We start from the raw sequence: 26301 nt of genomic DNA on the forward strand, positions 1-26301 counted from the left end.
ATAATTGTTTGTTAAATCCTCATGAAATAACAAAGAGAGAAAATAAAAATAATTTTAACAATGATCAGTGCAGACAAACGTGTTTGGGTTATAAATTAACCAAAATTTAAATAGAAAAACGGGTCGATCCAGCTGCTCGTGGCCGATGCCGCGAAGCAGTTGCGCGCGAAAAGAAATGACTGGTGACGTCAGATGGGTTTCGTGAACTTTTACCAATCCGGTTTCATCAAGTTAGCGTAACAATGTCCGCAAGTTTCCGAGCGGAAGCAAAGGAGCCCCGCTGTCAAAATAAAGCTACATAATAAAAGGCATTTTTAACGTCCGCAGCCTTCCCAGATTAAGGTATATTTTTGTTGTTAGAATGTGATGAATGTTTTTTGAACCCCATATGTAGGTTTATGTGCTTGAATGTGTTTGCCTATTTATTTCACTATATACATACTTTTTTTTGGGCTTTTGGTTGCACCCTTCGATTACTGCGATTTGTGTTTCTTTCTACTTCTTATGTATTAAGTTATTAAATAATAAAACTGGTATCTTATTTCATTTAGTTTGTAGTTTTAAGGCGCATTAAAGTGAGGAACCTTCCAAGCTAAAGTTAAAATGAAATTATTTTATAACCCACAACCGGAAGTTGTTTTATTTTGGCTTGTGAAGCGCAAATCCCCAAACAGCTAGCTAACTAGCTGAAAAAGCTAGTAAATGTAACAAAATTACACGACAAGAACCGCTTTCTTCCGTAGATATTGCAGATATAGCATTAGTGTATTCTGCGTGTCCGGGGTGCTGCTGTCTGCTTCCAAGGCGCCGATTTGCGAAGAAACAGAAGTGTTGTGTTATAACGAAATATACCGGCTGGAAAAGCGAACTAAGACGGGCTAGCGGTAGCTGTTAGCCCCGAGAGGGTAGCGGAGGCGCCCGGTTTGGCGACCATTTCTGTGAGAGTGGCTCCGAGCGCCGGCTGTCAGTCGGTAGGTAAGACAGCGGAAATGTTCTGCTCTCTTAACTTCTACGCTGTTGTCGAACGATTTTAAACTTTCATGTGTTTAGTCTCGTAATGGTTTTTAACCACCGTTTGAAAATAAAAATAAGACAAGAACTAACGCAAGATTCTGTCAAGCTGAAAGTTAGCAGATCGGCTAGTCTGCTTGTTTTCCTCAGTAGTTTGTGTCAGTTAGCCGACACGTTAAGCTCGTTGATTTTATTCTAACTTGGTAAAAACTGCATCGCTCCTTAAAGTGCTGTCAGAATGAAATCTGTCTGAGTTAACAGTGTTTAGAACTGGAAATATGGCTGACATGTTAGGAAGGACTGTGTGGACGCCGCGGTTTTCGTGACTCTGATTGGCTCTTTGACAGATCAATCAATCTTAGCTGTAAGCTGATTGGATGTTCATGATTTGTTGCGGTAATGCTCGATAGCTCCAGAAAAATCTACTATTGTTACTTAACTTTATTTTACCAAGTTTTCTTTGTAGTTTCTCATGTAAAGCGCTTCCTGATTGAAGTCAAATAGTGTTTGTAATCGTACCTTGTTGCTAGGTGCCACATACCAACAAACATTTAGGGGAATTACAAACAGAACAAGTGTTTTTTTGTTTTTTTTGCATTAGTGCTTAATTCTATGACAGTTTTTTAAAATTCCAGATAAAATCTGTTTTTAAAGCTGCAATATAGAGCATCATAACAAAAGTTCTGCCTCACATTTGGGAAACATTTTTCCTAAAGGTTTTTTTTTTAAATAATACTTTTCTAATATTTATTGCTTGATATTATCTCTTTTTATTCAGGAAGGAGTGGGACGAGCGGCCTATGAGGAAACAACGTCAAAAAGGCCACGCGGGCCCAGGAGGTGAAGTAGATGTTAGGTCCAATGGAGCGATTGGTGGGAGAGGAGCCGCCCGCCAGCGATCTCCTTCTCCTTATAGCCTTAAAGCGTCTCCAACCCGAGAGACTCTTTCTTATTCTCAGGCTCAGAAAGTGGTGGAGGTGGAATTGGATGGAAGGCTCCACCGTATTTCCATCGTTGAGCCTTTGGAGGTCATTACAGAGGACGAAATGATGGCTCAGGACATCAGCGAGTGTAACAGCAACAAAGAGAACAGCGAGCAGTCATCAGGCCCCACCAGCAGTGCCCAAACAACCCGCAAACGCATCACACCAAGAGGTCGCAAGAAAGACTCCAAATGTTTCTCCGTCAGGTCAACGCAGCCCTCCAAGAACCACTGCCCTAGTTCTCGGCCACAGTCCTTAGAAAAGCTACATTCATCACACGGTAACCATGTGACTCTCCCCGAACCGAAGTTCCGTGTCCAGGAGACATTCACACCGGTCGAAGCTCCTCCTCTACCAGCAGCATACTATCGTTATATCGAACCCTCCAGTGAGGAGCATGAAGGAACGGCAGAATACGACATGGATGAAGAAGACACTGCCTGGTTGGAGATGGTCAATGCTGGCCGAACATCCGACGGTTCCTCGGCCATCTCACCGGACACTTTTGAGCTGCTGGTAGATCGGCTGGAGGAAGAGGCGTACCGCGAAGCCCGCAGCCGGGCGCCATCTCAGAGCTCTATCGATGACGATGCCTTCTGCTGTGTGTGCCTGGATGATGAATGTCTCAACAGTAATGTCATTCTCTTCTGTGACTCCTGTAACCTGGCTGTGCACCAGGAGTGTTACGGGGTCCCCTACATCCCTGAGGGCCAGTGGCTGTGCCGCTGCTGTCTGCAGTCTCCTCAGAAACCAATTGACTGTGTTTTGTGTCCAAATCGAGGCGGCGCCTTTAAACAAACCAGCGACGGCCGATGGGCCCATGTGGTCTGTGCTATATGGATACCCGAGGTCTGTTTTGCCAACACTGTGTTTCTGGAGCCAGTGGAAGGAGTGAGTAATATTCCCCCAGCGCGCTGGAAGCTGACCTGCTACCTGTGCAAACAGAAAGGCCGCGGCGCATCCATCCAGTGTCACAAGGCCAACTGTTACACGGCATTTCACGTCACGTGTGCTCAGCGCGCTGGTTTGTTCATGAAGATTGAGCCGGTGAGGGAAACAAACGTCAACGGAACCACGTTCTCGGTGAAGAAGACGGCGTTCTGCGAGGCCCATTCTCCGCCGGGACAGGACGCGGGGTCAGACGAGGAGACTGAAGGACGGGTGGTGGGGAGCCGAGGGAGGGCCAGCAGAGGACAGAGCGCCTACACTGTCGGTCCAACCACGCCAAAAAAAGGCAGAAAGCCTGAAGATGATGGGAAGAGTGATAAAAAGAAAGGCAAGAAGGCTGAAGAAGCATCGCCTAAACACACAGGTTCATTACAGGTGGCAATTCCTCAGATCCCCACCAACAGGTCAGATTACATCTATATTATTTGTTTTCAGCTGGGAGTTTGAGGGTTTAGTTCACAGGATTCTGATCTCTGGCAGCTTCAGGTTGATCTAGAACAGAGTCAATATCATGTATTTCTGTTTATAATAGAACTTGCAGTCCAGTTTAATTTTCAAAACCCCTTTTTTCCCTTTTATCTCGATGTCAGCACATTTTCTTTAACTACCTGGAGAACATCCAGCTGTCAACGTTGTTTAAAAGTCTGAATTCACTGGAGAAGATCACAGTCCTGCAGCGGGAACCTGCAGTCAGCTGTCAAGTGTTTCTATCAAGGATTACACTAATATTCCACCTAAAGTGGGTTCACTTTAGATGTTCATCAAAGAAACTAATGCCTCTGACATCTGGATAAGTTCCATCTCTTCAAACGTGGCAGCAGAACTGTGCTGATCTTCTCCATGAAGGACGACTCGGTGTTTCCTGTGTAAATAAACCATTCTAGTCCTTCAGAAGCATTAGAGTGGTGACACACTCTAAGTTTAAACCGACTAGTGTTAAACGTACATGTTATAAAGCAAAGGTTTTTGTTATAACCCAGGGGTCGGCAACCTGTACCACTCATTTTGGAGTTTCCCACAGAAATGAAAGCACAGGGAGCCGCAACACTACGGGTGTTAGAAAAAAAACTGTTTCGCCGAAATATATATAGGATACACGATAGTTCATTTGGTGATACTTGTATTGATTCAAAATGCTGTCAGGATATTTATTTAATTATTTATTTTAATTAATTATGAGCGCTATGTTTCCTTTGATCTTTTGTCCAGTTTACACAACCTTGAATAGACTTTTCCGTCTGTCAAACACCCAGAGGTGTTTGATGAGTGAGATGATGGAAATAAATTCACTTTGATGTGGACTCCTTTCTATTTTTTTCCCTTTAAATCCAGTAAACGCAATAAATTCATTCATCTTCTCCCATTTTGTCCCTTTTGGGGTCACGGGGCTGCTGGAGCCTATCCCAGCCACTTGTGGCCGAAGGCGGGGGACACCCTGGACAGATCGCTAGTCTGTTGCAGACACAATCACACACCCAATCATTCTCACAATTATGGACAATTTAGAGTTGCCAATTAACCTATGAAGCATGTTTTTGGATGGTGGGAGGAAGCCGGAGACCCCGGAGAAAACCCACGCGTACACGGGGGGAACATGCAAACTCCACACAGAAAGGTCCCCCTGCTGGGACTTGAACTGGGGGCCTAATTGCGGTGAGGCAAGAATGCTAACCACTGTACCACTGGGCAGCCCTAAACCCAGTAAAGTAAATTAATTTAATGGATGAGAACTATTTTTTATTAGAAAGCAGCTTTTAGTTTGTTGCGGGTCTGGAATCATAAGCGGTGAGTCTAAGCCCCGCCCCCGTCTCTCTACCTGTTCACACCTCTGCAGCTCCAAGTTGTTTTCTCCTGCGTGCAACCCCCCCCCCCCCCTCCCCCAGCTTGTTCCACACAGACAACGCAACATACGGTCATCGAAGCAGATAGTTGACAGGAATGTAGGGGCGCCCTAACAAAAATGTATTTAATTTTACGCGGAAATGGGTGGTTTTAGTCTAGGAGAAAAAAACGGGCTTTTTTGGGGTGTCCATGTGACCCCTACCAGGTACCAGAAGAACTTTCCATCCATCCCATAATAGACTGGTCCGCACTCACAGCTGCAGACGCTCCTGCTGCTGTCTTCCTCCTGCCCGCTTACGCTACCCGATGGTGTTAAAGGCACCACGACTATCTTAGAACATGATAGTTATTTTACAAAAACACAGAGAACCGCAGCTCAGGGAGGAAAGAGCCGCCGGTTGCCGACCCCTGTTATAACCCATTCTGTAGAAGCTGCGATGTTCAATGTAAACGTCTGATGTGCTGAAAATGCTAAAAATGTGTGTTTGCTGTTTTCTCTTGTTCAGGTTGAATAGCATATGCAAAGGAATCTTCCTCCAAAGGAAGAACCACTTCATACAGCGCTTGTATTACTATTGGCGACTGAAGCGCCAGTCAAGAAACGGCGTGGCGCTGGTCCGGCGCCTGCACTCGAATGTCCATCCCCAAAGGAATATAGAGCAGGTCTGGCCAAAAATGTTAGGCTACCAGACTGTTAAAGGGCCTTTTTCATGCTTTTCTCAAGAGTAAACGGGAGATAAAATATTACGCGTTGTCAGTAATGTAAAGATAAAGTCCCAGCATCTGACACACACCTAGGTGTGCAAAAGTTGTTCTCCGCATTTGACCCCTCCCCTGGGGAAGCAGTGAGCTGCAGACACAGCCGCACTCAGGAACCATTTGGTGGATTTACCCCCCCCCCCCCGGTTTTTAGAGGAATCCTCAGCTCAAAATACCGCTTTGGGGTTGTTTTTCTGAGAAATTAACTTTATAAAACACTGTAAAGCTCTAAAAGCTCTAAAACTTGATTTTGCATCATCTAGGCCCTTTAATGTTTTAAAGAAAACAGGAAAAACTGATTGCTGTACAAAAAGGTTTGTGGCTCTAAAGCGAATTCTCCTCTGTAGCCTGAAGTGGACGAAAAGATTTCTGCGGCACGAGAAGCTCTGAGATACTGGCAGAAGCTGCGGCATGATCTGGAAAAGGCGCGGCTGCTGGTGGAGCTGATCCGCAAGAGAGAAAAACTCAAACGAGAGCAGGTAAGACAGCGTACATGGATTCACTACAACGACCACAGTCAGACCTTAGATTTTGGTCTTGAAATGGAAATCAGAACATAAATAATAATAAAGTAAGCCAGGTTTAGTGAGGAAAGCTGTAGTTCCTCATGTGTTCCCAGCAGGTTTTAGTATTTGGTGAATAGCTGCTCTCCTCCTAAACGGTCGTGCTCTGTGGTCTTTGCAGGTCAAAGTTCAGCAGGCAGCTCTGGAGATGCAGCTGACTCCGATGCTGATGCTGCTTCGTACAACTCTGGACCAACTTCAAGAGAAGGACACAGCCCACATTTTTGGCCAGCCAGTTTGCATAAAAGAAGTAGGATTACAAATGTAAACGTTGTCAGTCTTTGCTCGTTGCCGTTTTCCTGACGAGGTTCAGTCACGTGTAACCGAGTTCAGACGGTCTGGGCTGCATTCATTTTCCTTTGTTTCAATCACTGCTGCCTGGCTGGCATGCTGGCTGTAGGATGCATACTGTGGCTCAGAGCTGGAGGGTTGGTGGTTCAAATCTATGTAGTGCAGTTACACATGGAAGTCTTCTGAGGCCAGACCCTCTGTCCTCAGTTTGAGCTGCATAGTGTGTGTGTTTGTGTGGGAGCTAATGAGGGCTTTACAAGTGCAGTGGAAAACACGACCCGAATGATAAAAAGTATTCATGCAGCCTCACATTCTGAGCTGATGGAAACGGAATAGATCCGGTGGAGATGCTGAACTTCAGAGTTCATGTTTGCCTCTGCTAATCACCGTCACGGAAATCAGTGGGTTGCAGGCAGTAATTTCAAAGACTTTGGGGTCAAAGGTCATCTCGGATCAGATGTTCATTAGCTGGTTTAGTTTACATATGTGATCATCTATTATTACAGTGTTTACAGTGGGGATTTGAACTGCCATTAGACATTATTGACCAGCTTTTAACAACATTAAATGATATTTTCCTGTTTCTGGCTGCAAAAGTGATGCACACACACACACACACACACAGCTTTCCCTCAGAGGAAAATGTGACGGCGAGACCGCTTTCTTCTGCCATTAAGAACAAGAAGAAAGAGCTGTTCAGACGTTAGGATGCAGGTGTGAAGATGTTTGAGTTCCCACCAGAAAGCAGAACTATGATCAGATGAACTATTATCATTTAATGTCCTCGGTCGTTATCAAAGCCCAACACACACTGATGGGGAGCAGGAAGTTCAGAATGTGTCTTGCCCAAGGACACTTTGGTACATATGAAGGTCGAACGGCAACCAAACCCGCCTCCCTCTGATCAAAGGTTGACCGCTCTTGCCCTGCTCAGCACTGGAATAAAAACCTTAAGTTAGAATAATGTTTTACAATATAAGTTCTTTATAAATAACATGAATTTAATTTAGCGGAAACTTAGACATGTTATGGAAAATGAGTATTTTAAATTCAAAACCACAGTAAAATCATGCAGAAAAGGTTAGCTTTTCTAAATGCGTGTTGGTCTAAACATGAATCCCTCAAAGTGCAGCATCTTTGAGACTTTAGGAAAACTTCTGCAGCTCAAAGTCCGACTCTTTTTGAAGTTTGTTGTTGTTCCGGGGCACAAAACATCAGTGAGAGATCTCAAAAGTAGGTCAAATGGCTCGGAAATGACAAGAGGAACAAGATCAACTTTGAGGCTTCAATCCAACAGAGAACAGGGACACCTGGTGGCTAACTGAAGCCACAGCACCCTGTTCACCTGCTGGCGGTCCTCAGGGTTCCGTTGATGGGTTTGTTTATTTTATCCTCAATGACTTTTGACAAAAGAAAACTAAGCTCTTCTTTCTTCATTTGTCTTCATTCTCCTGAGCAGCTTTGGTTTGTTTTCAGGTTCCTGACTACCTGGAGTTTATCAGCCATCCCATGGACTTCACCACCATGCGCTCCAAGCTGGAAAGCCATCTCTACTGCTCAGTGTCCGAACTGGAGGCCGACTTCAACCTCATGGTGTCCAACTGCCTCCTCTACAACGCCAGGGACACCGTCTTCCACAGGGCTGCGCTACATCTCCGGGACCTAGGGGGCGCCATTCTGCGTCACGCTCAACGACAAGCCACAAACATCGGCCTGGACCTGGACACTGGCATGCACCTCCCAGAGTCTCCCCAGAAGAGAGACTTCTACAGCTGCACCTGGGAGGACGGTAAGACACCGACATGAGCTTTTTTTTTGTCTTTTGGACCAGATGCAACCTGAGTTTGATAGAAGTCGTCTTTTTTGGTTGAAGACTAGTTTTGATTGATTTCTTGTGGCTTGTAAATTGGACTGCTTCAGCTCTGAAGTCTTTTCAGTACAGCTGCTGAAAGTGTCCCGCTGCCTTTGGACATGTGTTTTGTGATCCTGCGGTGGGACTAACGCCTGGCTGCGCTCAGTCGACAGCGCGCTGGATCCCAGGAACAGACTCCACATGAGCGCGGACGAGCAGCTGAAGGAGCTCCTGGAGAAGCTGGACTTCGTCACCTCCATGCGGTGCAGCGGCGCCCGAACTCGACGCATGCGCCTCCTCCGCCGTGAGATCAACAGCATTCGCTACAGGCAGGGTCAGCCCCCCCGGCACAGCCTCCTTAACGGCCATTTTAAGGAGGAGGAGGAGGACGACGATGAAGAGGACGGTGATGAAAAAGAAGCAAAGACAGAGAACGGCCGTTTGTCCTCCGACAAAGGTGAGAAAGACGCACGTTTACGACAGAATGATGTCTCCGAAGCACGAGCCTTTGACGCCACTGAGACCCGCTTGTGAACATGAGCTAATGGAACATTGTCCTCAGGTAATTGAGCCAGGGCCCCCCCCACGCACCAACCCCAACCACCCCACTGTCTCCAGTCTAGTAAGTAGGGGCCCACAGAGTCTGGTTGGCCTCCTCTCTCCCAGTGTCTGCGCCTCCTCTCTGCATCCCTCCCATGGACTCACCACTCTCCATTGGCCACATGCAGTCATGCCATGTACCATCCCACCTCTGACCACACGCCTGACAGACGACAGCAAAGCATGATGATGACAGTCGTGACTCAGAGGACGTGTCATTCTGCCATGTTGCTGCTGTACAGTTGTGAGAGCATTATCGTTTGCTGACAGAAACGGTCCTCCATGTTTTCCCCAACTCTCCAACTTTGGGTGCCGGTTAGCTCCGACGCCCTGACGTGTGAATTCAGCGCCACCGCATTGCACCCCCGCCGCCATTTCACACTCACTCTGGCTGAAATAAAGTTTTCTGTCCTCATCTTTCAGAAGACCTCAAGTCCACGTCCCCCCCGACACTGGAACCAACAGGCCCGGCTCCTCCTCCGCGACGGGGGGATGCGCCTCTGGAGCCCCCCACCCTGCGCCCCATCACGGCGGAGCCCCCCTATTGGCCCTGCAAGCGGCCGAAGACGGACGGCGGCGTGCCGAGCGGCCCCTCCCACAGCTCTGAGGTCCAGGAACAGGCTGCGGCGCCGTGTGAACATTTGCACAGAGAAGGTCACGTGGCGTCCAACCCTCCGCCGTGTCCTCCCACCGGCGGCGTGGGACGGCGGACGTCCGTATTATTTAAGAAAGCAAAAAACGGTGCCAAGCTTTTCCGAGAAAGAGACAGGACTTTACGGCATGGAAAAGGAGCGCCGGATGAACAGGACTCCTCCTCAACAACCCCGTCCACTACTCCTCTGTCCACTCCAACCAAGACCCCCCAGAGGAGCCCAGGACCCCCCACCCTGTCCCAACTGTCCACCCAGGACCTGTGCTCAGAGCCTGAGCTGGACAGGATTCAGACGCTGCAAACGGGTAAGAAGCTTCAGTCAAACAGCCGTTTGTCTTCCTGCTGCCGTCTGTTTGGGAAGAAGCGATAGATTTCAGGACGGACCAAGAAACACGTTCATCAGTCTGGACTTAGAAAACGCCAAATCTATTCTACACAGTAACTTCCTTACAAGGTCAGGGGAAAAACAGTTTAAGTGATGGAGTTCCACTTTTTAGTTTAAATCACAAATGTCACAACAAAAAAATAGAAGTTAATGGAATTATTTTATACACTGAGCTTAAAGTTTGCACTTGAGTTCAGATCTGCGTTTGAAAGAAAATGTTTAAGGGCCAACTGTTACAAATCAATGCTAATGGAGATCAGTGACTACAGTAAATGTAAGTTCTTTACTCATTCAATGAATTTAGTTTTGCTGAATTCTTTATATGGATGTACAGCTGCTGGTTGTGTTGTTTTGTGCATTATTCTTGCTTTGATTTCTCTAAAGTAGGTCAGACGTATGGATCCATTTTTATGGTCTGAAATGAGAAAATCATTTTTTACAAAATCCATTCCTGAACTTAAAAAATTGCTGCTGTATGTGAGCGCCGCCCTGTTGGTGAGGCTGGGCGTGGCGTCGCTCACGCCGGTCAGGAAGGAGTGAGGCTGCCTCCTTTTTGAGATGGTTTCCTGCTGCTGCCCACAGCACTGCAGGTTAAAACGGAGCACAGGATGCATCCAGAACACGACCGGCTGTTACTGGACGTTAGACATTTATCCTCTGGATTACTTCAGACTTTGCTCTCATTTTTGTAGAAATTGAGCTTTGTCGTTCTTTCTTGTTTCCTAAGAACACAGGACATTTTTAGGTTATTGTCTAATGCAGTTAAAGAACTTTTGAGCTTTTTTCTCTCCCATATTTTACTCTTTAATGTTTATGATTCATAGTTGGTTTTCTTTCAGGACTAACGAACGGCTTTAATGTCCACAAAGACGATGGGTCTGACTCCGAGTCCTGTCCGGTTCTGCACAAAGAAACGTAAGTCTCACAAACAGAACCAGTAAATCAAAGGTTAAAATATCTCCAAATATGTAGTTTGATCCTATATTTCACTAAATCAACAAGGCTAGAAAAACAAAGCACAAGAAATTCGGTTAGTTTTTTATTTTATTTTGAAAATTAAGGACGTTCTCTCTGGTTGGTGCTTTTAGCTTTCTGTCTTTTCAAACACTTGTGTGTTCTGTCATATTTTCATAAATAAAATAAAGTTGTGATTCCTGACAAAAGAAAATCGTTGGAGTTGAAGACTGCTGTATAATATAGTTTTCTGTTTTTTCTTCCAGCAACTCTCCCCCTAAACGAAGCCTTGGAAAACCGGCTCTTTCCAGAGTTCCTCTCTTTGAGATGCTCAATGGAGACTCGGATTACTCTGGTATTCTCTGGTTTCTGTCTTCTCTGGAGCAGCTGTCTCTGTTCCCATCAAGCGACTCCCGCATGTTTCGTCTTTCAGGCGTGGGCGGCCAGACGCCGGAGCAGGACGTGGAGCTGGAGCCTCTGGAGCTGGTGTGGGCTAAATGCCGCGGATACCCATCATACCCGGCGCTGGTAAACACCGAACGTTTCCCCTCAGCTGGAGCCGCCTGGACGCTGAGCTCACGTGACCCTGCGTTTTTTCAGATCATTGATCCAGACATGCCACAAGAGGGCCTGCTGCACAACGGAGTTCCCATACCTGTCCCCCCCAGGGACGTCCTCCACCTGGGGGAGCAGAGACAGGAGGAAGCCAATGAAAAACTCTACCTGGTTCTGTTCTTTGACAACAAGCGGACGTGGTGAGTGCCAACGCCATCAGCGGTACCCGTTAGCGTTTAGAGAGACCTCACTCCGGTCTGTCCGGCTCTGCAGGCAGTGGCTCCCCCGGGACAAAGTGACCCCTCTGGGTGTGGACGACACGGCTGACAAGCTGCGCATTATGGAAGGTCGCAAGTCCAGCATCCGCAAGTCCGTGCAGGTGGCGTACGACCGCGCCATGATCCACCTGAGCCGCGTCAGCCACAGCCACTGCTTCGTGGCCCCCAGCTTCTTTTAACCACTGGCGTCCCACACAGCGGAGCTGTAAGTGAAGTCGCCGAACCCCCCTGTTGGAATGGTATCTCCCAGTCAGGGACTTTTGAAGGTCTTGGATTTTTCTGCCAGTGTCGGAGGAATGTCTGCCTAGCGACAGATGATCACTGCCGTCTTTTTTACCCGACCTTTTCTACGCTTTCCTAAAGAACTCATGGACATTTCAACGACGCGCTTTTGTACAGATGAAGGTGTATTATAAAATCCTTTTAATTTAACGTTGCTGTTTTAAATGCGTATTTCAATCAGCTGACAAGTGTTACGTCACAGAGGGGGGGGGGGGGGGTTCTTGGCGAACAACAATGAGCCGTTCTTTATATTTGAATCCTCTTTTTGATACAGAGAAAGATAGTTTATTTATGAAAGATTTAAAAGATGAAATAAAGCTATATTGGTTAAATACAGAGATCAACGTATTTAAATGAAAAGTTTTAATAACCTGCAACAAAAATTTGATAGAAAACTGTTTGTGAAGTCCGAACCGTCACTCAAGGTTTTATTTATTCCCACAACACATAGTGATAATAACTTCTATTTTCTCCTGTCAGTATTTCCTCTTTTTGGAAAATGATTTATTAAAAACTCTGAGAACTTTTAATGTCTCTTCAGATCTGTTTTTGAACAATGTAAGTAAAAGATGAACAAACAGGATTCATCACTTTATTTGGAATAAAAAAACAATAAAGGTGCTGAAAGTTTGTCTACAGGAACTAAAAATATGAAAACATGTTTTTCATCGTGGAGAAATAATCCTGTAAAGGTCAAAGAGGTCATTCCTACGTCTGCTCTTCATCGGCGTCCGTGCTGCCCTCTAATCAGAATGAGGTGGTTGTGATGAAGAGTTCGTAGCTCCGTCAGTCGGCCTAGCAGGCAGCCGAAGCGCTGTGCCCCCCCGTGTGCGGCCCCGGCCCGGGCCCCACACAGCCGGGACAGCAGGTCCAGGATCAGCTCCTGCATCTGCTCAACGCAGCCGGCTGCGTGCAGGGATGCTCGGTCTGCAGACGCACAGGAAACGCCGCTTCAGCTCAGGTGATCGTCTAAAGGTTTCTGTGGTTCTGGTGTCTCACCTGAACACAGCAGCGCTGTGGCGGTGAGCAGCGCATACTCCGCCTCCGTCACCTGCAGCGCCGCCATGCTGTGCAGGAAACCCAGCACGGGCCTGCGGAGTTCCTCGCTGCTTCCTGTTCACACCAGGAAGTCCATCAGAAAGTTTTTCCCTTTCTGGAGGAGGATTTCTGAGCTCACCTGAGGACGTCGGCGCCCTCCCCGCCATGTGGTCCGTGGCGTCTGCGTGTCTGAACCAGCTCTGTGCGGAAACGCCGAAGAGCTGCAGAGCTGACGACCAGGACAATCAGACCGTGCTTTCTGTGCACGGGGTTTCTGCAGGTCAGGCTGCGTCATCTGAGCGCCGTCTGCTCACCTGGACTGGGGCTTGATGGGTTGAGGGAAAACTGCTGAGCTGACAGCAGGAAGACGAGCTCCAGCCAGGAAGCGGACAGGAGGGCGTGCTGCTCCGAGAAGTCCAGGAGGTCAAACCCTGCCGACACGGGGAAACACCAGCAGAAGTATGGAGTGATATTTATGCCACCACGCTGCAAAATGTTCTAAGCTGCAAATGAAAACACGAAAGATTTGCTTTCAAATACATTTCTGTTTGCAACACAAATGTTTTCGTATGCGTTGTGTTATCTTTGATTTAGCTCTCAGCTGTTGGACAAGAAAAAACCCGGAAACTTGTGAGAACAAAAGCAAAGATAGGAAAAGAGTGAGATGAGAAACAAAGAGACGGAAAACATTTGTGTTGCAAACGGAAATGTATTTTCTGAGCAAAAATAAAACTGTTGAAAGCAAAGGAAAAAGTGGAGGGAAAAAAATATATATATTTTGATTTGCAACATGGCGGCATAAATATGACATCACAGACGCCACGAACAGCAGACCTCCACCTCCATCAGGGACCCCCACCTGGCGTTGGAAATCCTCCCCTCACCTGCTGGCAGATGTTTTTCTGGACGTCTTTAAACTGTTACGTCAGAATAGAGGCGCGCCTGCTGCTTCCCTCCCAGCAGGCGCGCCTCTACCTGCATTCTCTCTCACCGGGTGGAGGGTGAAGGCTGAAGGTACCTGGCACCGTCCTGGCAAACTGCAGCAGCTTGTGGAGTTGTGGCGACACCGCAGCAGGCATGCCTCCCCCGTCCTCTGACCACGCCCACTCAGAGACCTGCCGCAGTCACGGCAACCGTAAGGACAGCGGAGGAACTGTGTGGACGTCAAGCTTTCCGCTGACCTACCGTCCAGCCGCCGTCTCCCTGATCCCTGCAGAAGCGCTGCGCCTCCACCATCCTGTCCACCAAGCACCTCTCCTCTCTGTTCAAGCTGGTGGGCGGAGCCTGGAGCAGGTGGAGGGCAGAACAGTCAGGTTTAGGTTTGGAAGGAAGTACTTCCTGTCTGACGTATTTACTGTGATTGGCACAGATGCTAAAACTCCACCTGTGTGTGCTGTGTGGGTGTGGCTTTAGTGGCCAACAGGAAAGCATCCTGTGTTTTACCTGTCCAGGTAGTCTGACAGTGGAAGTCAGGCTCCTGCTTCCTGCTCTGTCCTCCTCCTTGATCCCCTTCCTCAGGCGCTTGGACTGGCACTGCACTTCTGTAAGGAGGCCTGCGAGGTTCAGAAATCACAGTTTCAGCCGCGGGTTCGTGTTTCCAGGTTTGTGCACGGAGGCAGACGTCCTCACACTCCGCCAGCATCCCCACCGCGCGGCACTTCCGGAGCCGGCAGTCCTGGCACTTCCTCCTCATGTACATGTCCATCTCGCAGCTGCCGCCGCTCTTGCAGCGGTAAACGGCCTTTTTGGTCACGCTGCGCCGGAAGAAACCTGTGGGGGGGGGGGGGCATCAGCAGCTCACCTAGGTTTGAATCCAAACAAAAGCCAACAGGTGACCTTGGGTACCTTTACACCCCTCACAGGTGAGGGCGTTGTAGTGATACCCCGACGCTTTATCCCCACAAACCACACACAGCTCATCCTGGCCTCTGCTCTTGCCCCCCATTCCCACCCGGGACCTCCGCCCGAGGGGCAGCTCCACGGTTCCACACCCCTGAGCCAGGCCCCCGCAGAGGGGCTCCGGGCCCGGCTCGCAGGGCCCCACCAGGCAGACGGGGTATGAAGGGTGGTACGATGGGTGGCAGAGCTGGGAGGAGGAGGGGGAGGAGGGTGGAGCGCTGTGAAAGGACAAGGGCAGGTTTGCAGGGTGGTGCTGCTGCTGGCTGAACGGGAGCAGCTGGAGATCTGGGTCCTGCAGCGGACAGCCAAGAGGGTCGGGCAGCAGGTCTGCAGGAGAAAAGGAGCCAGAAATCCAGATCAGTAGATGGTTTAAGAATCACCGTCGTGTGTTTTCACTGAATCCGTTTTGGATTTAAACACAAATTCTTCAGTTTCTGCAAATCTGCAGCCGACAATCACAAAAATCCCCAAATCCCAGTTTCCAAAAAAGTATGAGAAATAAAAATGTTATTTTCTGAGTTGGTCTCAAATGGGAGGAAATGGAGCCAGAACATGAAAAGACCACAGAGTGAGGATGGAGAAACTGCTTCCAGCCCTAAAACCCGTTCAGTTCAGGAGGTCAGCGGGTCGGGAAGCCACAACCTTCACCGACAACAGTAGAAAACCAGAAACAATCTGTGCTGAAGACCCGTTTCTGCCAGGTTCTGGGTCATGTCTGCAGGGAAGTGGAGCAGCAGGAACCCGCCACGGCGCCGCAGACATGGCGGTTTCCTGCTGCTCCTGCAGGACGCCGTGAGAAGCTTGTTGCAGCTGAAACAGGATGCAGCTGAGAACTTCAAAGGTGCTCGATGGTCTCGGAAGGCCGATCTTCCTGGAGAGCAGTTCAGGCCACACCCCCTCCCCGAAGGAAACATGTGAAAATCCAAGCGGACTCCTGTGGGACCTGCACTGATGAAAAAGAAGGCCCACCCACGGGGTGGGGGTCCCAGAGGCAGAGAGGGGTTGTACTTAGAAAGGCTGAGTTTTTCCTTTGAACTGACGGCTCACAGGAGCCAGCACAGGAGGGGGCGGAGCTTGTACAACTGACCTCCACCTGAATTCCTGAATCTTCCATGTTTGCTGTTTCTGAAGGTCACCTCGGACCTTCTGGGTTGGAGCTTCCTCCTACTTTTGAAGGTAAAAATGGATAAGAGGAACCTGGTGACTGAGCAGCAGCGAGCTGAACGACCCGTCAGAACCTCCTGAAGAACAGAAACCGGCACGTCTCCATGGAAACTACCAAAGCAGGAGGGAATCAGACGGTGGACATCCTGAGATGTTCCTGCTGGAGTGTCAGAGAGCTGCGAGTGAGTGAGCCTCACCTGGTCAGGAACAGTTCTGGCTCCTCCCACTGAGCTTCACTCATTCCCTGAATTCCGATCGGATTCACGATCCTGACGTCATCCTGCAGATGCTCCTCAGGATCAAAGCTTTTCTAAGTTCTTTAGCCTCTTCATCTTCTGTGAGTGAGGAAGACTCTGAGAAGGTCTGCTCAGGTAGACGAAGGCTTCTCGTTTTCTGTGATCCGTGGGATTTCCATGAATCCCACTTTCATGATCTGAGGTCTGGTTGATCAGGATCAATCACTAGTTTCTATTGATGACTTTGCCTCTGCCTTTCTATTGAATTCTTAGTTTCAGGTCCACTGATATCTATTTAGCTGTTGCCATGGTGACGGTCAAATCTGAGCTTCGCTGGCTGTTCTACTTTGATGAGATAAGTAAAGTAGTTCTGATCAGCCTGGATCGGAGTTTTCCAGGTCAGCTTTGGACTCGTCAGAGTTTTCTGACTGAACTCTGGAGACTTTATTTTCAAAAAGAAATCTAACATTTTTAAATGATCTTTGAGGAGAATCCGACTTTAAAATTCAGGATTTTAAAATTCAAATGTGATTTCTTTAAAAAAACAGCTATACATCTTTAGACAGAAACCCCCTCCCCCTGGTGTTTTGTTGTCATGGTAACAAGATCCTTCATTCATCACAGTAAGGACAGAAATTCTGGTTTTTATAACAGATTTACTGGGAAAGATCAGAAAAACCAGGATTAGAAGCAGGAATCAGGACTCAGTTTGGGGTTTTTGTGGATTATCCAGCAGCAACACGGATCTCTAGTTGACGTCACAGTCTGACCCGGGTTAAAGCGACGGATGATGAAGGAGGACCTTCCAGAACCTTTAAAGGTCCAGAACGTTCCTGGGCATGTCTGAAGGATCCGATAGACGGGAAGTGTTCTGGACTCTCCTGGAACCATTCTGTGACTCTCAGTCCAGATGTTTCTCGTCTCCATCAGACCCCTCTGGCCGGGTGGGCGGGGCCTTCCCGGCGTGTGACAGAGCTGTTTGTAAACCATCTGAACGCTGTCTAAACACTCCTCACCCCCCAACAGCAGGGACAGTTTGTTGATGATGGGGACATTATAAATAGAGCCTGTGGAGGACGCTCTGCCTCCCACGTGCGGGGAGGCTGACCCCCCCCCAGCAACAGCTGACGGGGGGGAAACGGCAAAAAGAGAGGATGGTTTGAGCTGCAGAGACATAGATGTTCCAAAGGACCCGTTTTCAGGCTTTCATCTTCATCATGTTTATTCTGAGGGTCACAGCTCACGTCTTTGGGGAGCATCACCCCCCCCCCCCCCCCCCCCCCCCCAGGGAAGATCTGTCCATCAGCCCCCCAGGGAACCCTCAGTGAGAGCTCCAGGAACTTTTCAGTAGTTTAGCTTTCTCTTGGTTGGTGCTGACGGGTCGGGTCAACATCTGTCTCTCAGAACTGGGTGGTCTTCTCCCTCGAATCAGTGAAGTTCTGGTTCTTCCAGGATGTCGTCCTGAAGCCGAGTCTTCAGGGTCAGCGGTGAGCGTTCCAACGTGAAGTCCAGATGTCATGACTCAACTTCAAGTTGACCTCAAAGGTTTTTTGTTCGGTTTTTACTGACAGTGTCTGTTGAGTTCAAGAACCAAGGCAGAAAAGCCCAAAAGGTTCAAAAGGAAGTCTCACTTACGAGAAAACAAAGACGCCAAACGAACACGCCAGATCTGACAGACGACACCCCCCCCCCCCCCCCCCCCCCCAGAACGAAGCTCTGGGGGGGTCTGTGAGGCAGAGGAGAAGCGGCTGAGGACTCACCGTAGTACTGCAGAGGCTCCGTGGAGCAGAAGCCGTCAGAGCTGGAGAGGACTCCTCCGGCCGAGAAGCTCATCTCGGGTTCGCTCCACTCTCTCATCTGGACCGAGAAGCCTCCTGGGGGGGGTGAGCGTCTCCCGCCTCCCGAACAAACAGGATCCGTGCAGACGTGAAGGACGAGGAAGACCAGGGGACGCTCCTCAGGTCTCTGACGTTCCTCACAGCTTTCAGAGAAGTGAGGAAGAGGAGCGCAGCTGAAGATCTGGAGTGCTGGAGGAGGACCTAAGAGTCCCGGGGGGGGGGGGATCCTAAAAAGAAAGTCTGGACGCTCATGGAGACAAGCTGGGACTGGGGCCCCAACGTCTGGATTGACCTCACATCAGGAGCGGGGTCGGCTGGTGGAGCTTCTGCCGTTCGTCCTGGAAGTCTGTTGACTCTGCCTTCTGTTTGAGCTGCAGTTAATATTGAACAGCAGTTGGATTTAAAGGGTTGGTGAGGCTCCGCCCCCTCCAAAGACAGCTTATGGAGCAAAGGGAGTCGAGGCCCCAGCAGCCCAAAGAAGACGGAGGAGTGACCCAGACGCCAGCCCGTAAATCTGTGAGCAGCAGCGGCTGACGGGTAGCGTGCTCATGAGGATTGATGGTGTCCTCCCACTCTCCCATCATCCCTTTCACCGGCTCATTGTGGGAACCAGGACTGAGCAGTGGATGGCAGAAGGTCAGAGGGAGAGCCTTGACTCTCACTCCCGCTGGACCTCCACTGGTACAGGCGCGACCCGTCTCAGAACGTCTCTCCAGAACGGGTCAGCAGGGATCATCTGTGTATGTGGAGGACCACCACCCAAACCCACATGGGAACATGCGTGTGGAGGACCACCACCCAAACACACACGGGAACATGCGTGTGTGGAGGGACCACCACCCACACGGGAACATGCGTGTGTGGAGGACCTCCACCCACATGGGAACATGCATGTGGAGGACCACCACCCAAACCCACATGGGAACATGCGTGTGGAGGACCACCACCCAAACCCACACGGGAACATGCGTGTGTGGAGGGACCACCACCCACACGGGAACATGCGTGTGTGGAGGACCACCACCCACACGGGAACATGTGTGTGTGGAGGACCACCACCCACACAGGAACATGCGTGTGTGGAGGACCACCACCCACACGGGAACATGTGTGTGGAGGACCACCACCCAAACCCACACGGAACATGCGTGTGTGGAGGACCACCACCCACACGGGAACATGTGTGTGTGGAGGACCACCACCCACACGGGAACATGCGTGTGTGGAGGACCACCACCCACACGGGAACATGTGTGTGGAGGACCACCACCCAAGCCCACACGGGAACATGTGTGTGTGGAGGACCACCACCCACATGGGAACATGCGTGTGTGGAGGTCCTCCACCCACATGGGAACATGCGTGTGGAGGACCACCACCCAAACCCACACGGGAACATGCTTGTGTGGAGGACCACCACCCAAACCCACACGGGAACATGCTTGTGTGGAGGACCACCACCCAAGCCCACATCTGCAGAAAACGTCTGAATGAAGGAGACGGTAGGCAGAAGACGTGTGAAGGAAATGGAGGAAATTTTTTGTTTTTACAAAAACAACACAATGACATCATTTTATTGTGTTTTCTTAATGACAAACAGCCAATATCTGTACAAAGACACCTGTCAACATCAGACTGCACCAAGACCAAAGAGCTGTCTGAGGACACCAGGGACTGTAGACCTGAACCAGACTGGGATGAACCCATCTACTATAAACAGCAGTTTGGAGAGAAGAGATCCACCGTTGGAGCCATTCTTAGAGGAGCAGGGACAACCTCCCTCCACCTGCATCTGCATGTTAGAGCCCAGAACTACACGGGGGAACTGGTCCTGAAGAGAGCTGGAACCACAGAAACAAAGGCCGCTACGGGAACTCACAACGTCACGGACCCAAATCCTGCAGAGCTCCACAGGTTCATCCTGCCTGAACCAGAACACGTCCAGGACCGTCTACAGTTCTGCACAGACCATGGATGATCCAGATGAGAAGGTCATGAGGTCAGATGAGACCAAGATGGAGCTCTTTGATATAAACGCCAGTCCCCGTGTTTGGAGGATGAAGACCCCCAGACCCACTGTGAAGCATGGGGGTGGAAGCATCATGATTGGTTGACTGATCTGATTCTGAGTGAAAACCTCCCTCCATCAGTGAGAGCATTGAAGACGAAACGTGGCTGCATCTTCCAGCAGTGACGCCAAACGCATCGCCATGGCAACCAAGAAGTGTTCAAGAAAAAAAGCATTTCAGGGTTCTGGGGTGTTTTTGACCCGTTTCTGGTCCACAATCCATCAGAGATGCTCTGGAGGGAGTCTGAAAACATCCCAGCTCTAGAGAAGATCTGCATGAAGAATGGACCAAACCTGCTGCAGACCTGCAGGTGACCTTTGACCTCTGTCACTGCAACCAGGGTCACGTTACGTTCAGGTGAACATTTGCTATTGACTGAATACTTGTTTTCTGCTCTGCTGTAATAACGGAATCTTTGAGAATTGGGCAATGATGATGGCGGGACAGTGGTGGAGCGGTCAACCTCTGATCTGAAGGTTGCTGGTCCGGTTCCCACCTAGCCCCCCCATGTATCAAAGAGTCTCAGGGAACGACCCCACATTGTTGACGGCCGGCGCTGTGGAGCCACCGCCAGCGTTTGGGCCAAAGTGGTGACGTTCCAATTCGCTCCGGTTCCTGGGTTCCTTGTTCCGTCTCTCAGTTGTTTCTGTGATGAGCATTACGACCAGAACCTGCAGAACCTGTGACCTGTTTGTTATTTCTAGAAAACTTACTGCTGATGGCCGTTTGGCTTTTCTCACAGGCTCGGATGAAACAGTCGGTTGGGATCAACAGTCTGCACTCGTCTGTCTGTCCATCCCATAATCGTGTCCGCCTGACTCTGGGGTGGTGCTGGGATTTCTCCGCACCCTGCAGAGCTCCAAAGCTTTGACCTCCTCATCTCAACCAAAACTAAAACGTTCATCACATCCTGCGACAGCGAGCTCTAACTTCATCGTCATGGAGGACTCGGGTTTGTCTTTCCAGCTGATGATCATTTGTTGCATGTTTATTCTCTTTTAATCTGCGTCTGTTACTCCACCACAGCTGGAAGTAATGCATTACAAAAGTAATCTATTACAGTAACATCTCACCTTTTGCAGCAACTTCAGTGTTCCCTCTCTTCTGGTACTCGTCTTTAACAGTCTCCAGATCCCAGGGAGCCGTTTAGATGTTCCACAAATACAGACTAAATGAAAAGGGATTACTATTGGACAGGAAGTAATCTCAGGAAGTAATGCTGCAGCAGGGAATTTTAGGAAAGCAGTGAAGTTTGATGGGTTTCTTTCCATGGAGATGAAATGTTCTGTTGGGTCAGAGGAGCTTCACACCGCCGATGAACCGTCATACTAACCCTCTCTGACATGCGACCAGCAAAAGGACAACAGGAAGTGAGCACGGAAAGGATGGCGGTCTCGTCTGAGCGCGTGCAAATGTCACCATGGATCTTCTGGACGTTTCCCTCGCTGTGGGGGCTCACCACATGGGAGACGGGCGGCGGGGAGAGGAAGAGCCGAACTCCAAAAACTGCTGACCGCTCAGCAGAAGCGATTCCTGTGAACGTGCGCTGACGTCGTCATGGAAACGTGGTTCCTGACACGAGCACTGAACGAGGGTGGCTGGTTTCAGCCCTCAGCTCATTCGTCCTGAGCCCCTCAGAGGTTCAGCACTTCATAAATCCAGGGAGGACCCCCTCCTGCCTGTGATCAGCTCATGTTCTTATCTGGTAGCAGAAGCTCTGGATTCTTTTTCCTCTCACAGGAAGCATGTCTGCGGCTTTCACTGAAGCTGCAGGGGCTTTTATTTTGAAGGTTTGTAGCATCGCGCTCCTTCCTTCAGGTTTGTTCCTCACATCCTCTATGGGAGCTGAACCCCCCCCTCCCCAAACACACAAAGCGGGGCCGCTTTGTCATGTTGACTGCAAACACATCGAAAACACGCCGCCGCATGGCGCCTGTGTGCACCCCCCCCTGCCCCCGAGCATCTCATTAGGAAATTCCCAGCATGCCGTGTTTATAAACAGCCTCCAGTCCGTCCCGGTGATGGATCGTCCCGCTAACTCCTCAATCTCTCTGCCACTGTTTCACAACAGCAAGCCCCCCCCCCAAACACACACACACAGGGTGTAGGGAAGGGAAATGTGTGTTTCCTGTAGAGGGGGGGGGGCCATGAGAGGCCAAAGATGCTGTGCTAATGAAGAAAAACGGCTGTCAGGGCCCCCCAGGAGCAGGTCAAAGAGGAGGTTCATGTCGGGGGGGGGGGGGGGGGGGGGGGGGTCAACATGGGGGCAGACCCCGACCTCTGCGGGACTGAGGAAGAGCTCCTCTTCATCACAGGAACGACAGAAAAAGCAGAACAGAAAGAGGCGAGGAGGCGGAGTCAGGTCTTTAATCTTTACAGGAAACTGAAAACCGTCCAACTCCTCTGAAAGTCTTTAGTGCTTTTGTGCAAACGGAGTAGAACCGTGACCTTCGGAACCAGAACACTCATGGAGGAAAATGAGATCCACCCTTTAGAGATTCTGGCCGGACCCCCGCATGAAGCCAAACATCAGAACCCGCAGAACCCGGGTCTGACGGCACCAACGGCTCCATCAGAGGAGCCTCCAGCTGAGAAACTGCTGCGTCCTTCATGAAGGACAGAAACCCAAACGGCTGGAGAGGGGGGGGCAGATTTAGGATCTGCTGTAAACAAACAGGATCAGGATTCACCTTCAAGAAAAAACTCAGATCAGATCAGATTTTAGGAGGAGGAGAGTCTGAACTCCAGTCCGTCAAGCTTCAGCCGATCAGCGGCGCCGACTCTTCCTGGTGGAGGCTCGGGTTCTGGTCCGGAGGGTTCCGATAAATCAGGAACTGTATGGATATCTGAACCCCAAAGTTTAGGAAAGCCGGGACAGGCGGTTCATCTGTCTGCTGGCGCCTCAGAAGGAGGAGCCCCCACCCCCCCCAGCAGCTCTGAAGGATACGATGAGGTCCAGGCTGAGGGTTCCCAGGCTGCCGATGAGCCAGGGCAGGTGGTGGACCAGGTAGCTCCTCTCCCCCTGACTCTGGTCCGGGTTCTTCAGCAGTACGCTGAGTCCGTACGTGGCGTTTCCCAGGATGACCAGAGCGAAGAGGAAGTAGGACACGCCCTCCGTGGACTTCCTCCTGAACTGTGAGGAGCAGACGGGGGGGTTGTAAAAAACCTGGAGCGTTGAGTCACACTGGCATGTTTCAATTCTCCAGGTGACATTTAACCCCCAAAGCCTGAACTCTGGTGGAACACATGAGCTTCGGTTAAAAACCGGAAAAATGATCCATTTCAGTATTTCTTTCCTCCTTTAGTTGGTTGACATGAAAATGTTGGATCTTACAAACTTTAGGCTTTCGTGGTTAAAGACAAACCGATCAATCATCTATTGATGAATTTATCTACAAGCCTCTTTTTTTAACTAACATTAATCATAAAACAGATGTTTCTCATGCAGCTTCACAAGTGAGCAGGAGGCCACACCCCCTCCCACGCCGCGTCCTACTCACATTGGTGTACATCTGTGGGAGTCTGGAGCAGAGGTAGAGGACGGAGGACAGCGACCCGATGGAGAAACCCACTATCTCCTTAGTGGTGAAAGCCTGCCAGAGGAAAAGCGAAACGTGTCAACAAACCGAGGCGGCTCCTCCCCCTCAGACCTGCAGGAGGCGGCCGGTTGGCTCACGGCGATGGCGCCCGCGTCGGCCGTCGACAGCAGCGAGCGACTTCTGAACCCGGAAGGACTCATCTCCGGCTGGGGGCTCAGTCCAGGAAGACGGGTGAGGCTGGCAGAGAGGCCCAGGATGCAGGACACGCCCACCGCGTTCAAAGCCGTCCTACCTGAGGACACAGCAAGGTCCAGCGTCAAACCCAAACGTTCGATTCCGCCCAGGACGTCTTTCTGAGCCGGAGTCAGCCGCTGAAACCTTGTTCTTTCAGAAACACTGTGGTTTTCAGTGACGTTCACACCGCACTCAGAAACGCACGTTCAAGCGACCAACGGAAAGCCCACGTGAACGCGTACAAGCGCGTTTGAGGCCGCCGTGTTCAATACTCTCACGGTCACGCGTCGCTGCGCAGGTTTCTACCACCTGTGCGTACAAAACGCACGGCCATTGAGCAGGTGTCGAAACCAGGCTGGACTTTGACCAATCAGGGACCCTGTGCCCGTCCCCGGCCCGGATAAAACACAGGATTGTGTCCGGAAGGGCATCAGGCGTAAAAATGTCTGCCAAACCGCATGAGCGACTCGAAGTGAGAACATTACTTTCTCCTCCATGATCTATTTTCAAATGTTGGCACTTGAATTCAAAAGGACGCCATCCATACGTCCATACGTCTAACTTTAAGGCGCGTTCAATGGCCGCTCGTTTTGGCCGTAGAGCCTGAAAATGGTTGTAAAAACATGCAAACGCACACATTGACGCGTGTTTACGAAGAGTTTTCCTAGAAAGTGGTTGCTTGATGAGGACGGTGCAAACCTAGTTTAAAGGTTACGAGGTCACCACGGCGAGAAACCTGAAGGCCTTTAAAGTAATTTTCTGGTGGAGCGGGCCAAAACGTCCCGTCTGGGCTAACGGACTCACCTGCTGCTCTGCGGTTCCTCAGCTTGTAGTAGGTGTACATGGTGAGCATCAGCAGGTCCGCCAGAACGTAGTAAACAGCTGTGTAGGTCTGAACCAGAAGGACCAACAAGACCAGACGGATCAACGAGGACCCAAAACCACGGCTCCTCAGAGAACATTCACAACCAGCTTCATCTGGATTCATTCACATTTTAGGACTTTTCTTTTACTGCTCTCAACACTTTGCAGCTCAAAGGGGAGCGTTCCTAAATCCTAACAGAGCGGCAGGAAGACGCTCGTCCTCTGCTCAGTCGGTCACCTGAAGGGGAAGCTGGTCTGCCAGAAACGAGCCCACCAGGTTGCAGGAGTCTCCTGCCAGCCAGAGCAGCAGAAACCACACGGACAGCGCGCTGTCCATGTTCCCCTTCTTCCACGAGTTCCAGTACTGCCTGCAGAGGGAGGAGGACAGACATGGGCCCCTGACGGCTCCTCACGCGGCCCCTGGACGCGACACTTACGGGAGGGAGGACACCATGAAGCAGACGATGGACAGCAGCCCCAGGTAGACGCTGGCCATGTCCCGCCCATCCTGGGCACACTCCCCGAGCCCGTCCCAAACCCATTTGGTTCCATTGGGACACAAGGAGGTGAAGTTTCCCCCGGAGGTCCACCCCAGGGTCCCACGAGCGAGGACCCCGTCTGTGGCCATGTTCCGCTGGAGGAGACGGTCCTGAGGAGCAGATCAGTTACAGACCTGAGGCCGCAGAGCATCAGGTCCTAATCCACAGAACAGAGGTCTTCTGATCACGTGATCACTTCAAAATACCTACACAGACCCGCAAAGGGAACAGAAGAGGAAATAAACACAAAAATCCACGTCAGCTGGAAACAGAAAGACACTTTCCATGGGAAAAAATTCCAATGTGGCGAATTTATGACGTAAAAATGGCTCCAACAACGATGTTTGCGAAGATTCTTACATCCAAACAAACAAACATCACGTTTCTTTCCGTATTTTTGTCTCGGCAGTTCGAGTTTTACAAAAAGTCAAATTAAAGCTTAGAAACAAAGACAGGTGAACAGCAGCTGTTGTGGCGCGAGCGCAGACGAAGAGCCTCACCGACAATTCCCGACAATTTTTTTAAGGAAACGTTTGTAAGGAAATGTCTCCAAATTGAACAAAAAAGAAAGAAAAAAAAGTACTTTGGCCTTTCTTACCTGAAAGTCGCCGAAAAAACGACGGAATCTGCCGTCAACCTCACGGAGGAAAGAGCCCGGAGCTGCTGAGAGCTGATTGGTCGATCCTCTGACACGTGACGAGGCTCATGTGACAGTCCTTTAAAACAAACGGGACTTTCAAAATAAGAGCGTTCTGCCATTTAAAAATCGTATTTTCTTTAATGTTTTAGAAAAAAATGACGCCTTTCATGATTTTTAAATGTTTTTGTTGTCATTAAACATTTGAATCAGGTCATACTGGAATTATTAAAGTTTTGCAGTGGAAGCGCTTTCGTGGAACAAATCCTTTCACACACACGCTTCACAT

At 49.8% G+C, this 26301-nt stretch overlaps 3 protein-coding genes and 1 long non-coding RNA gene across 12 annotated transcripts; 2 read left to right on the forward strand and 2 right to left on the reverse strand.

Annotated features, from left to right (window-relative positions):
* Positions 1-252: 252 nt before the first annotated feature.
* Positions 253-12485, forward strand: brpf3b (bromodomain and PHD finger containing, 3b). 7 transcript variants are annotated; one of them, XM_078949693.1, is made up of 13 exons: positions 253-342; positions 1790-3346; positions 5291-5447; positions 5891-6022; positions 6228-6356; positions 7874-8186; positions 8416-8706; positions 9273-9806; positions 10726-10801; positions 11107-11195; positions 11274-11368; positions 11441-11595; positions 11669-12485. In XM_078949693.1, exons 2-13 carry the CDS (start codon positions 1812-1814, stop codon positions 11850-11852), a joined length of 3690 nt encoding a protein of 1229 aa, XP_078805819.1. In that variant the 5' UTR covers positions 253-342; positions 1790-1811; the 3' UTR covers positions 11853-12485. The 7 variants fall into 7 exon arrangements, with proteins under 7 accessions (XP_078805819.1, XP_011474966.1, XP_078805822.1 ...); XM_011476664.4 differs by lacking the exon at positions 253-342 and adding an exon at positions 654-971; XM_011476665.4 differs by lacking the exon at positions 253-342 and adding an exon at positions 697-975.
* Positions 12486-12533: 48 nt separating this feature from the next.
* nr1h5 (nuclear receptor subfamily 1, group H, member 5) lies at positions 12534-18648 on the reverse strand. Of its 2 annotated transcripts, none has more exons than XM_023956305.2 (10): positions 18053-18648; positions 14839-15219; positions 14623-14763; positions 14437-14546; positions 14179-14277; positions 14012-14108; positions 13308-13424; positions 13133-13214; positions 12955-13068; positions 12534-12882 (listed from the first exon to the last, which is right to left on the reverse strand). In XM_023956305.2, exons 1-10 carry the CDS (start codon positions 18147-18149, stop codon positions 12849-12851), a joined length of 1272 nt encoding a protein of 423 aa, XP_023812073.1. In that variant the 5' UTR covers positions 18150-18648; the 3' UTR covers positions 12534-12848. The 2 variants fall into 2 exon arrangements, with proteins under 2 accessions (XP_023812073.1, XP_023812072.1); XM_023956304.2 differs by having other exon boundaries at positions 13133-13222.
* An 819-nt stretch (positions 18649-19467) lies between these two features.
* LOC144993854 (uncharacterized) lies at positions 19468-22927 on the forward strand. The gene is made up of 2 exons (XR_013657126.1): positions 19468-20550; positions 21065-22927. It is a non-coding gene; the product is annotated as an uncharacterized LOC144993854 (long non-coding RNA).
* Positions 22551-26096, reverse strand: slc66a1 (solute carrier family 66 member 1). Of its 2 annotated transcripts, none has more exons than XM_004070225.5 (8): positions 25974-26096; positions 25274-25485; positions 25075-25204; positions 24777-24864; positions 23876-24030; positions 23700-23792; positions 23147-23332; positions 22551-23045 (listed from the first exon to the last, which is right to left on the reverse strand). In XM_004070225.5, exons 2-8 carry the CDS (start codon positions 25462-25464, stop codon positions 22959-22961), a joined length of 930 nt encoding a protein of 309 aa, XP_004070273.1. In that variant the 5' UTR covers positions 25465-25485; positions 25974-26096; the 3' UTR covers positions 22551-22958. The 2 variants fall into 2 exon arrangements, with proteins under 2 accessions (XP_004070273.1, XP_011474964.1); XM_011476662.4 differs by having other exon boundaries at positions 25274-25581.
* Between the last annotated feature and the right edge of the window lie 205 nt (positions 26097-26301).

Source organism: Oryzias latipes, chromosome 7 (genome assembly GCF_053564925.1).
Source record: "Oryzias latipes strain Hd-rR chromosome 7, Olatipes_Hd-rR_3.1".
Classification (NCBI taxonomy): Eukaryota; Metazoa; Chordata; class Actinopteri; order Beloniformes; family Adrianichthyidae; genus Oryzias; species Oryzias latipes.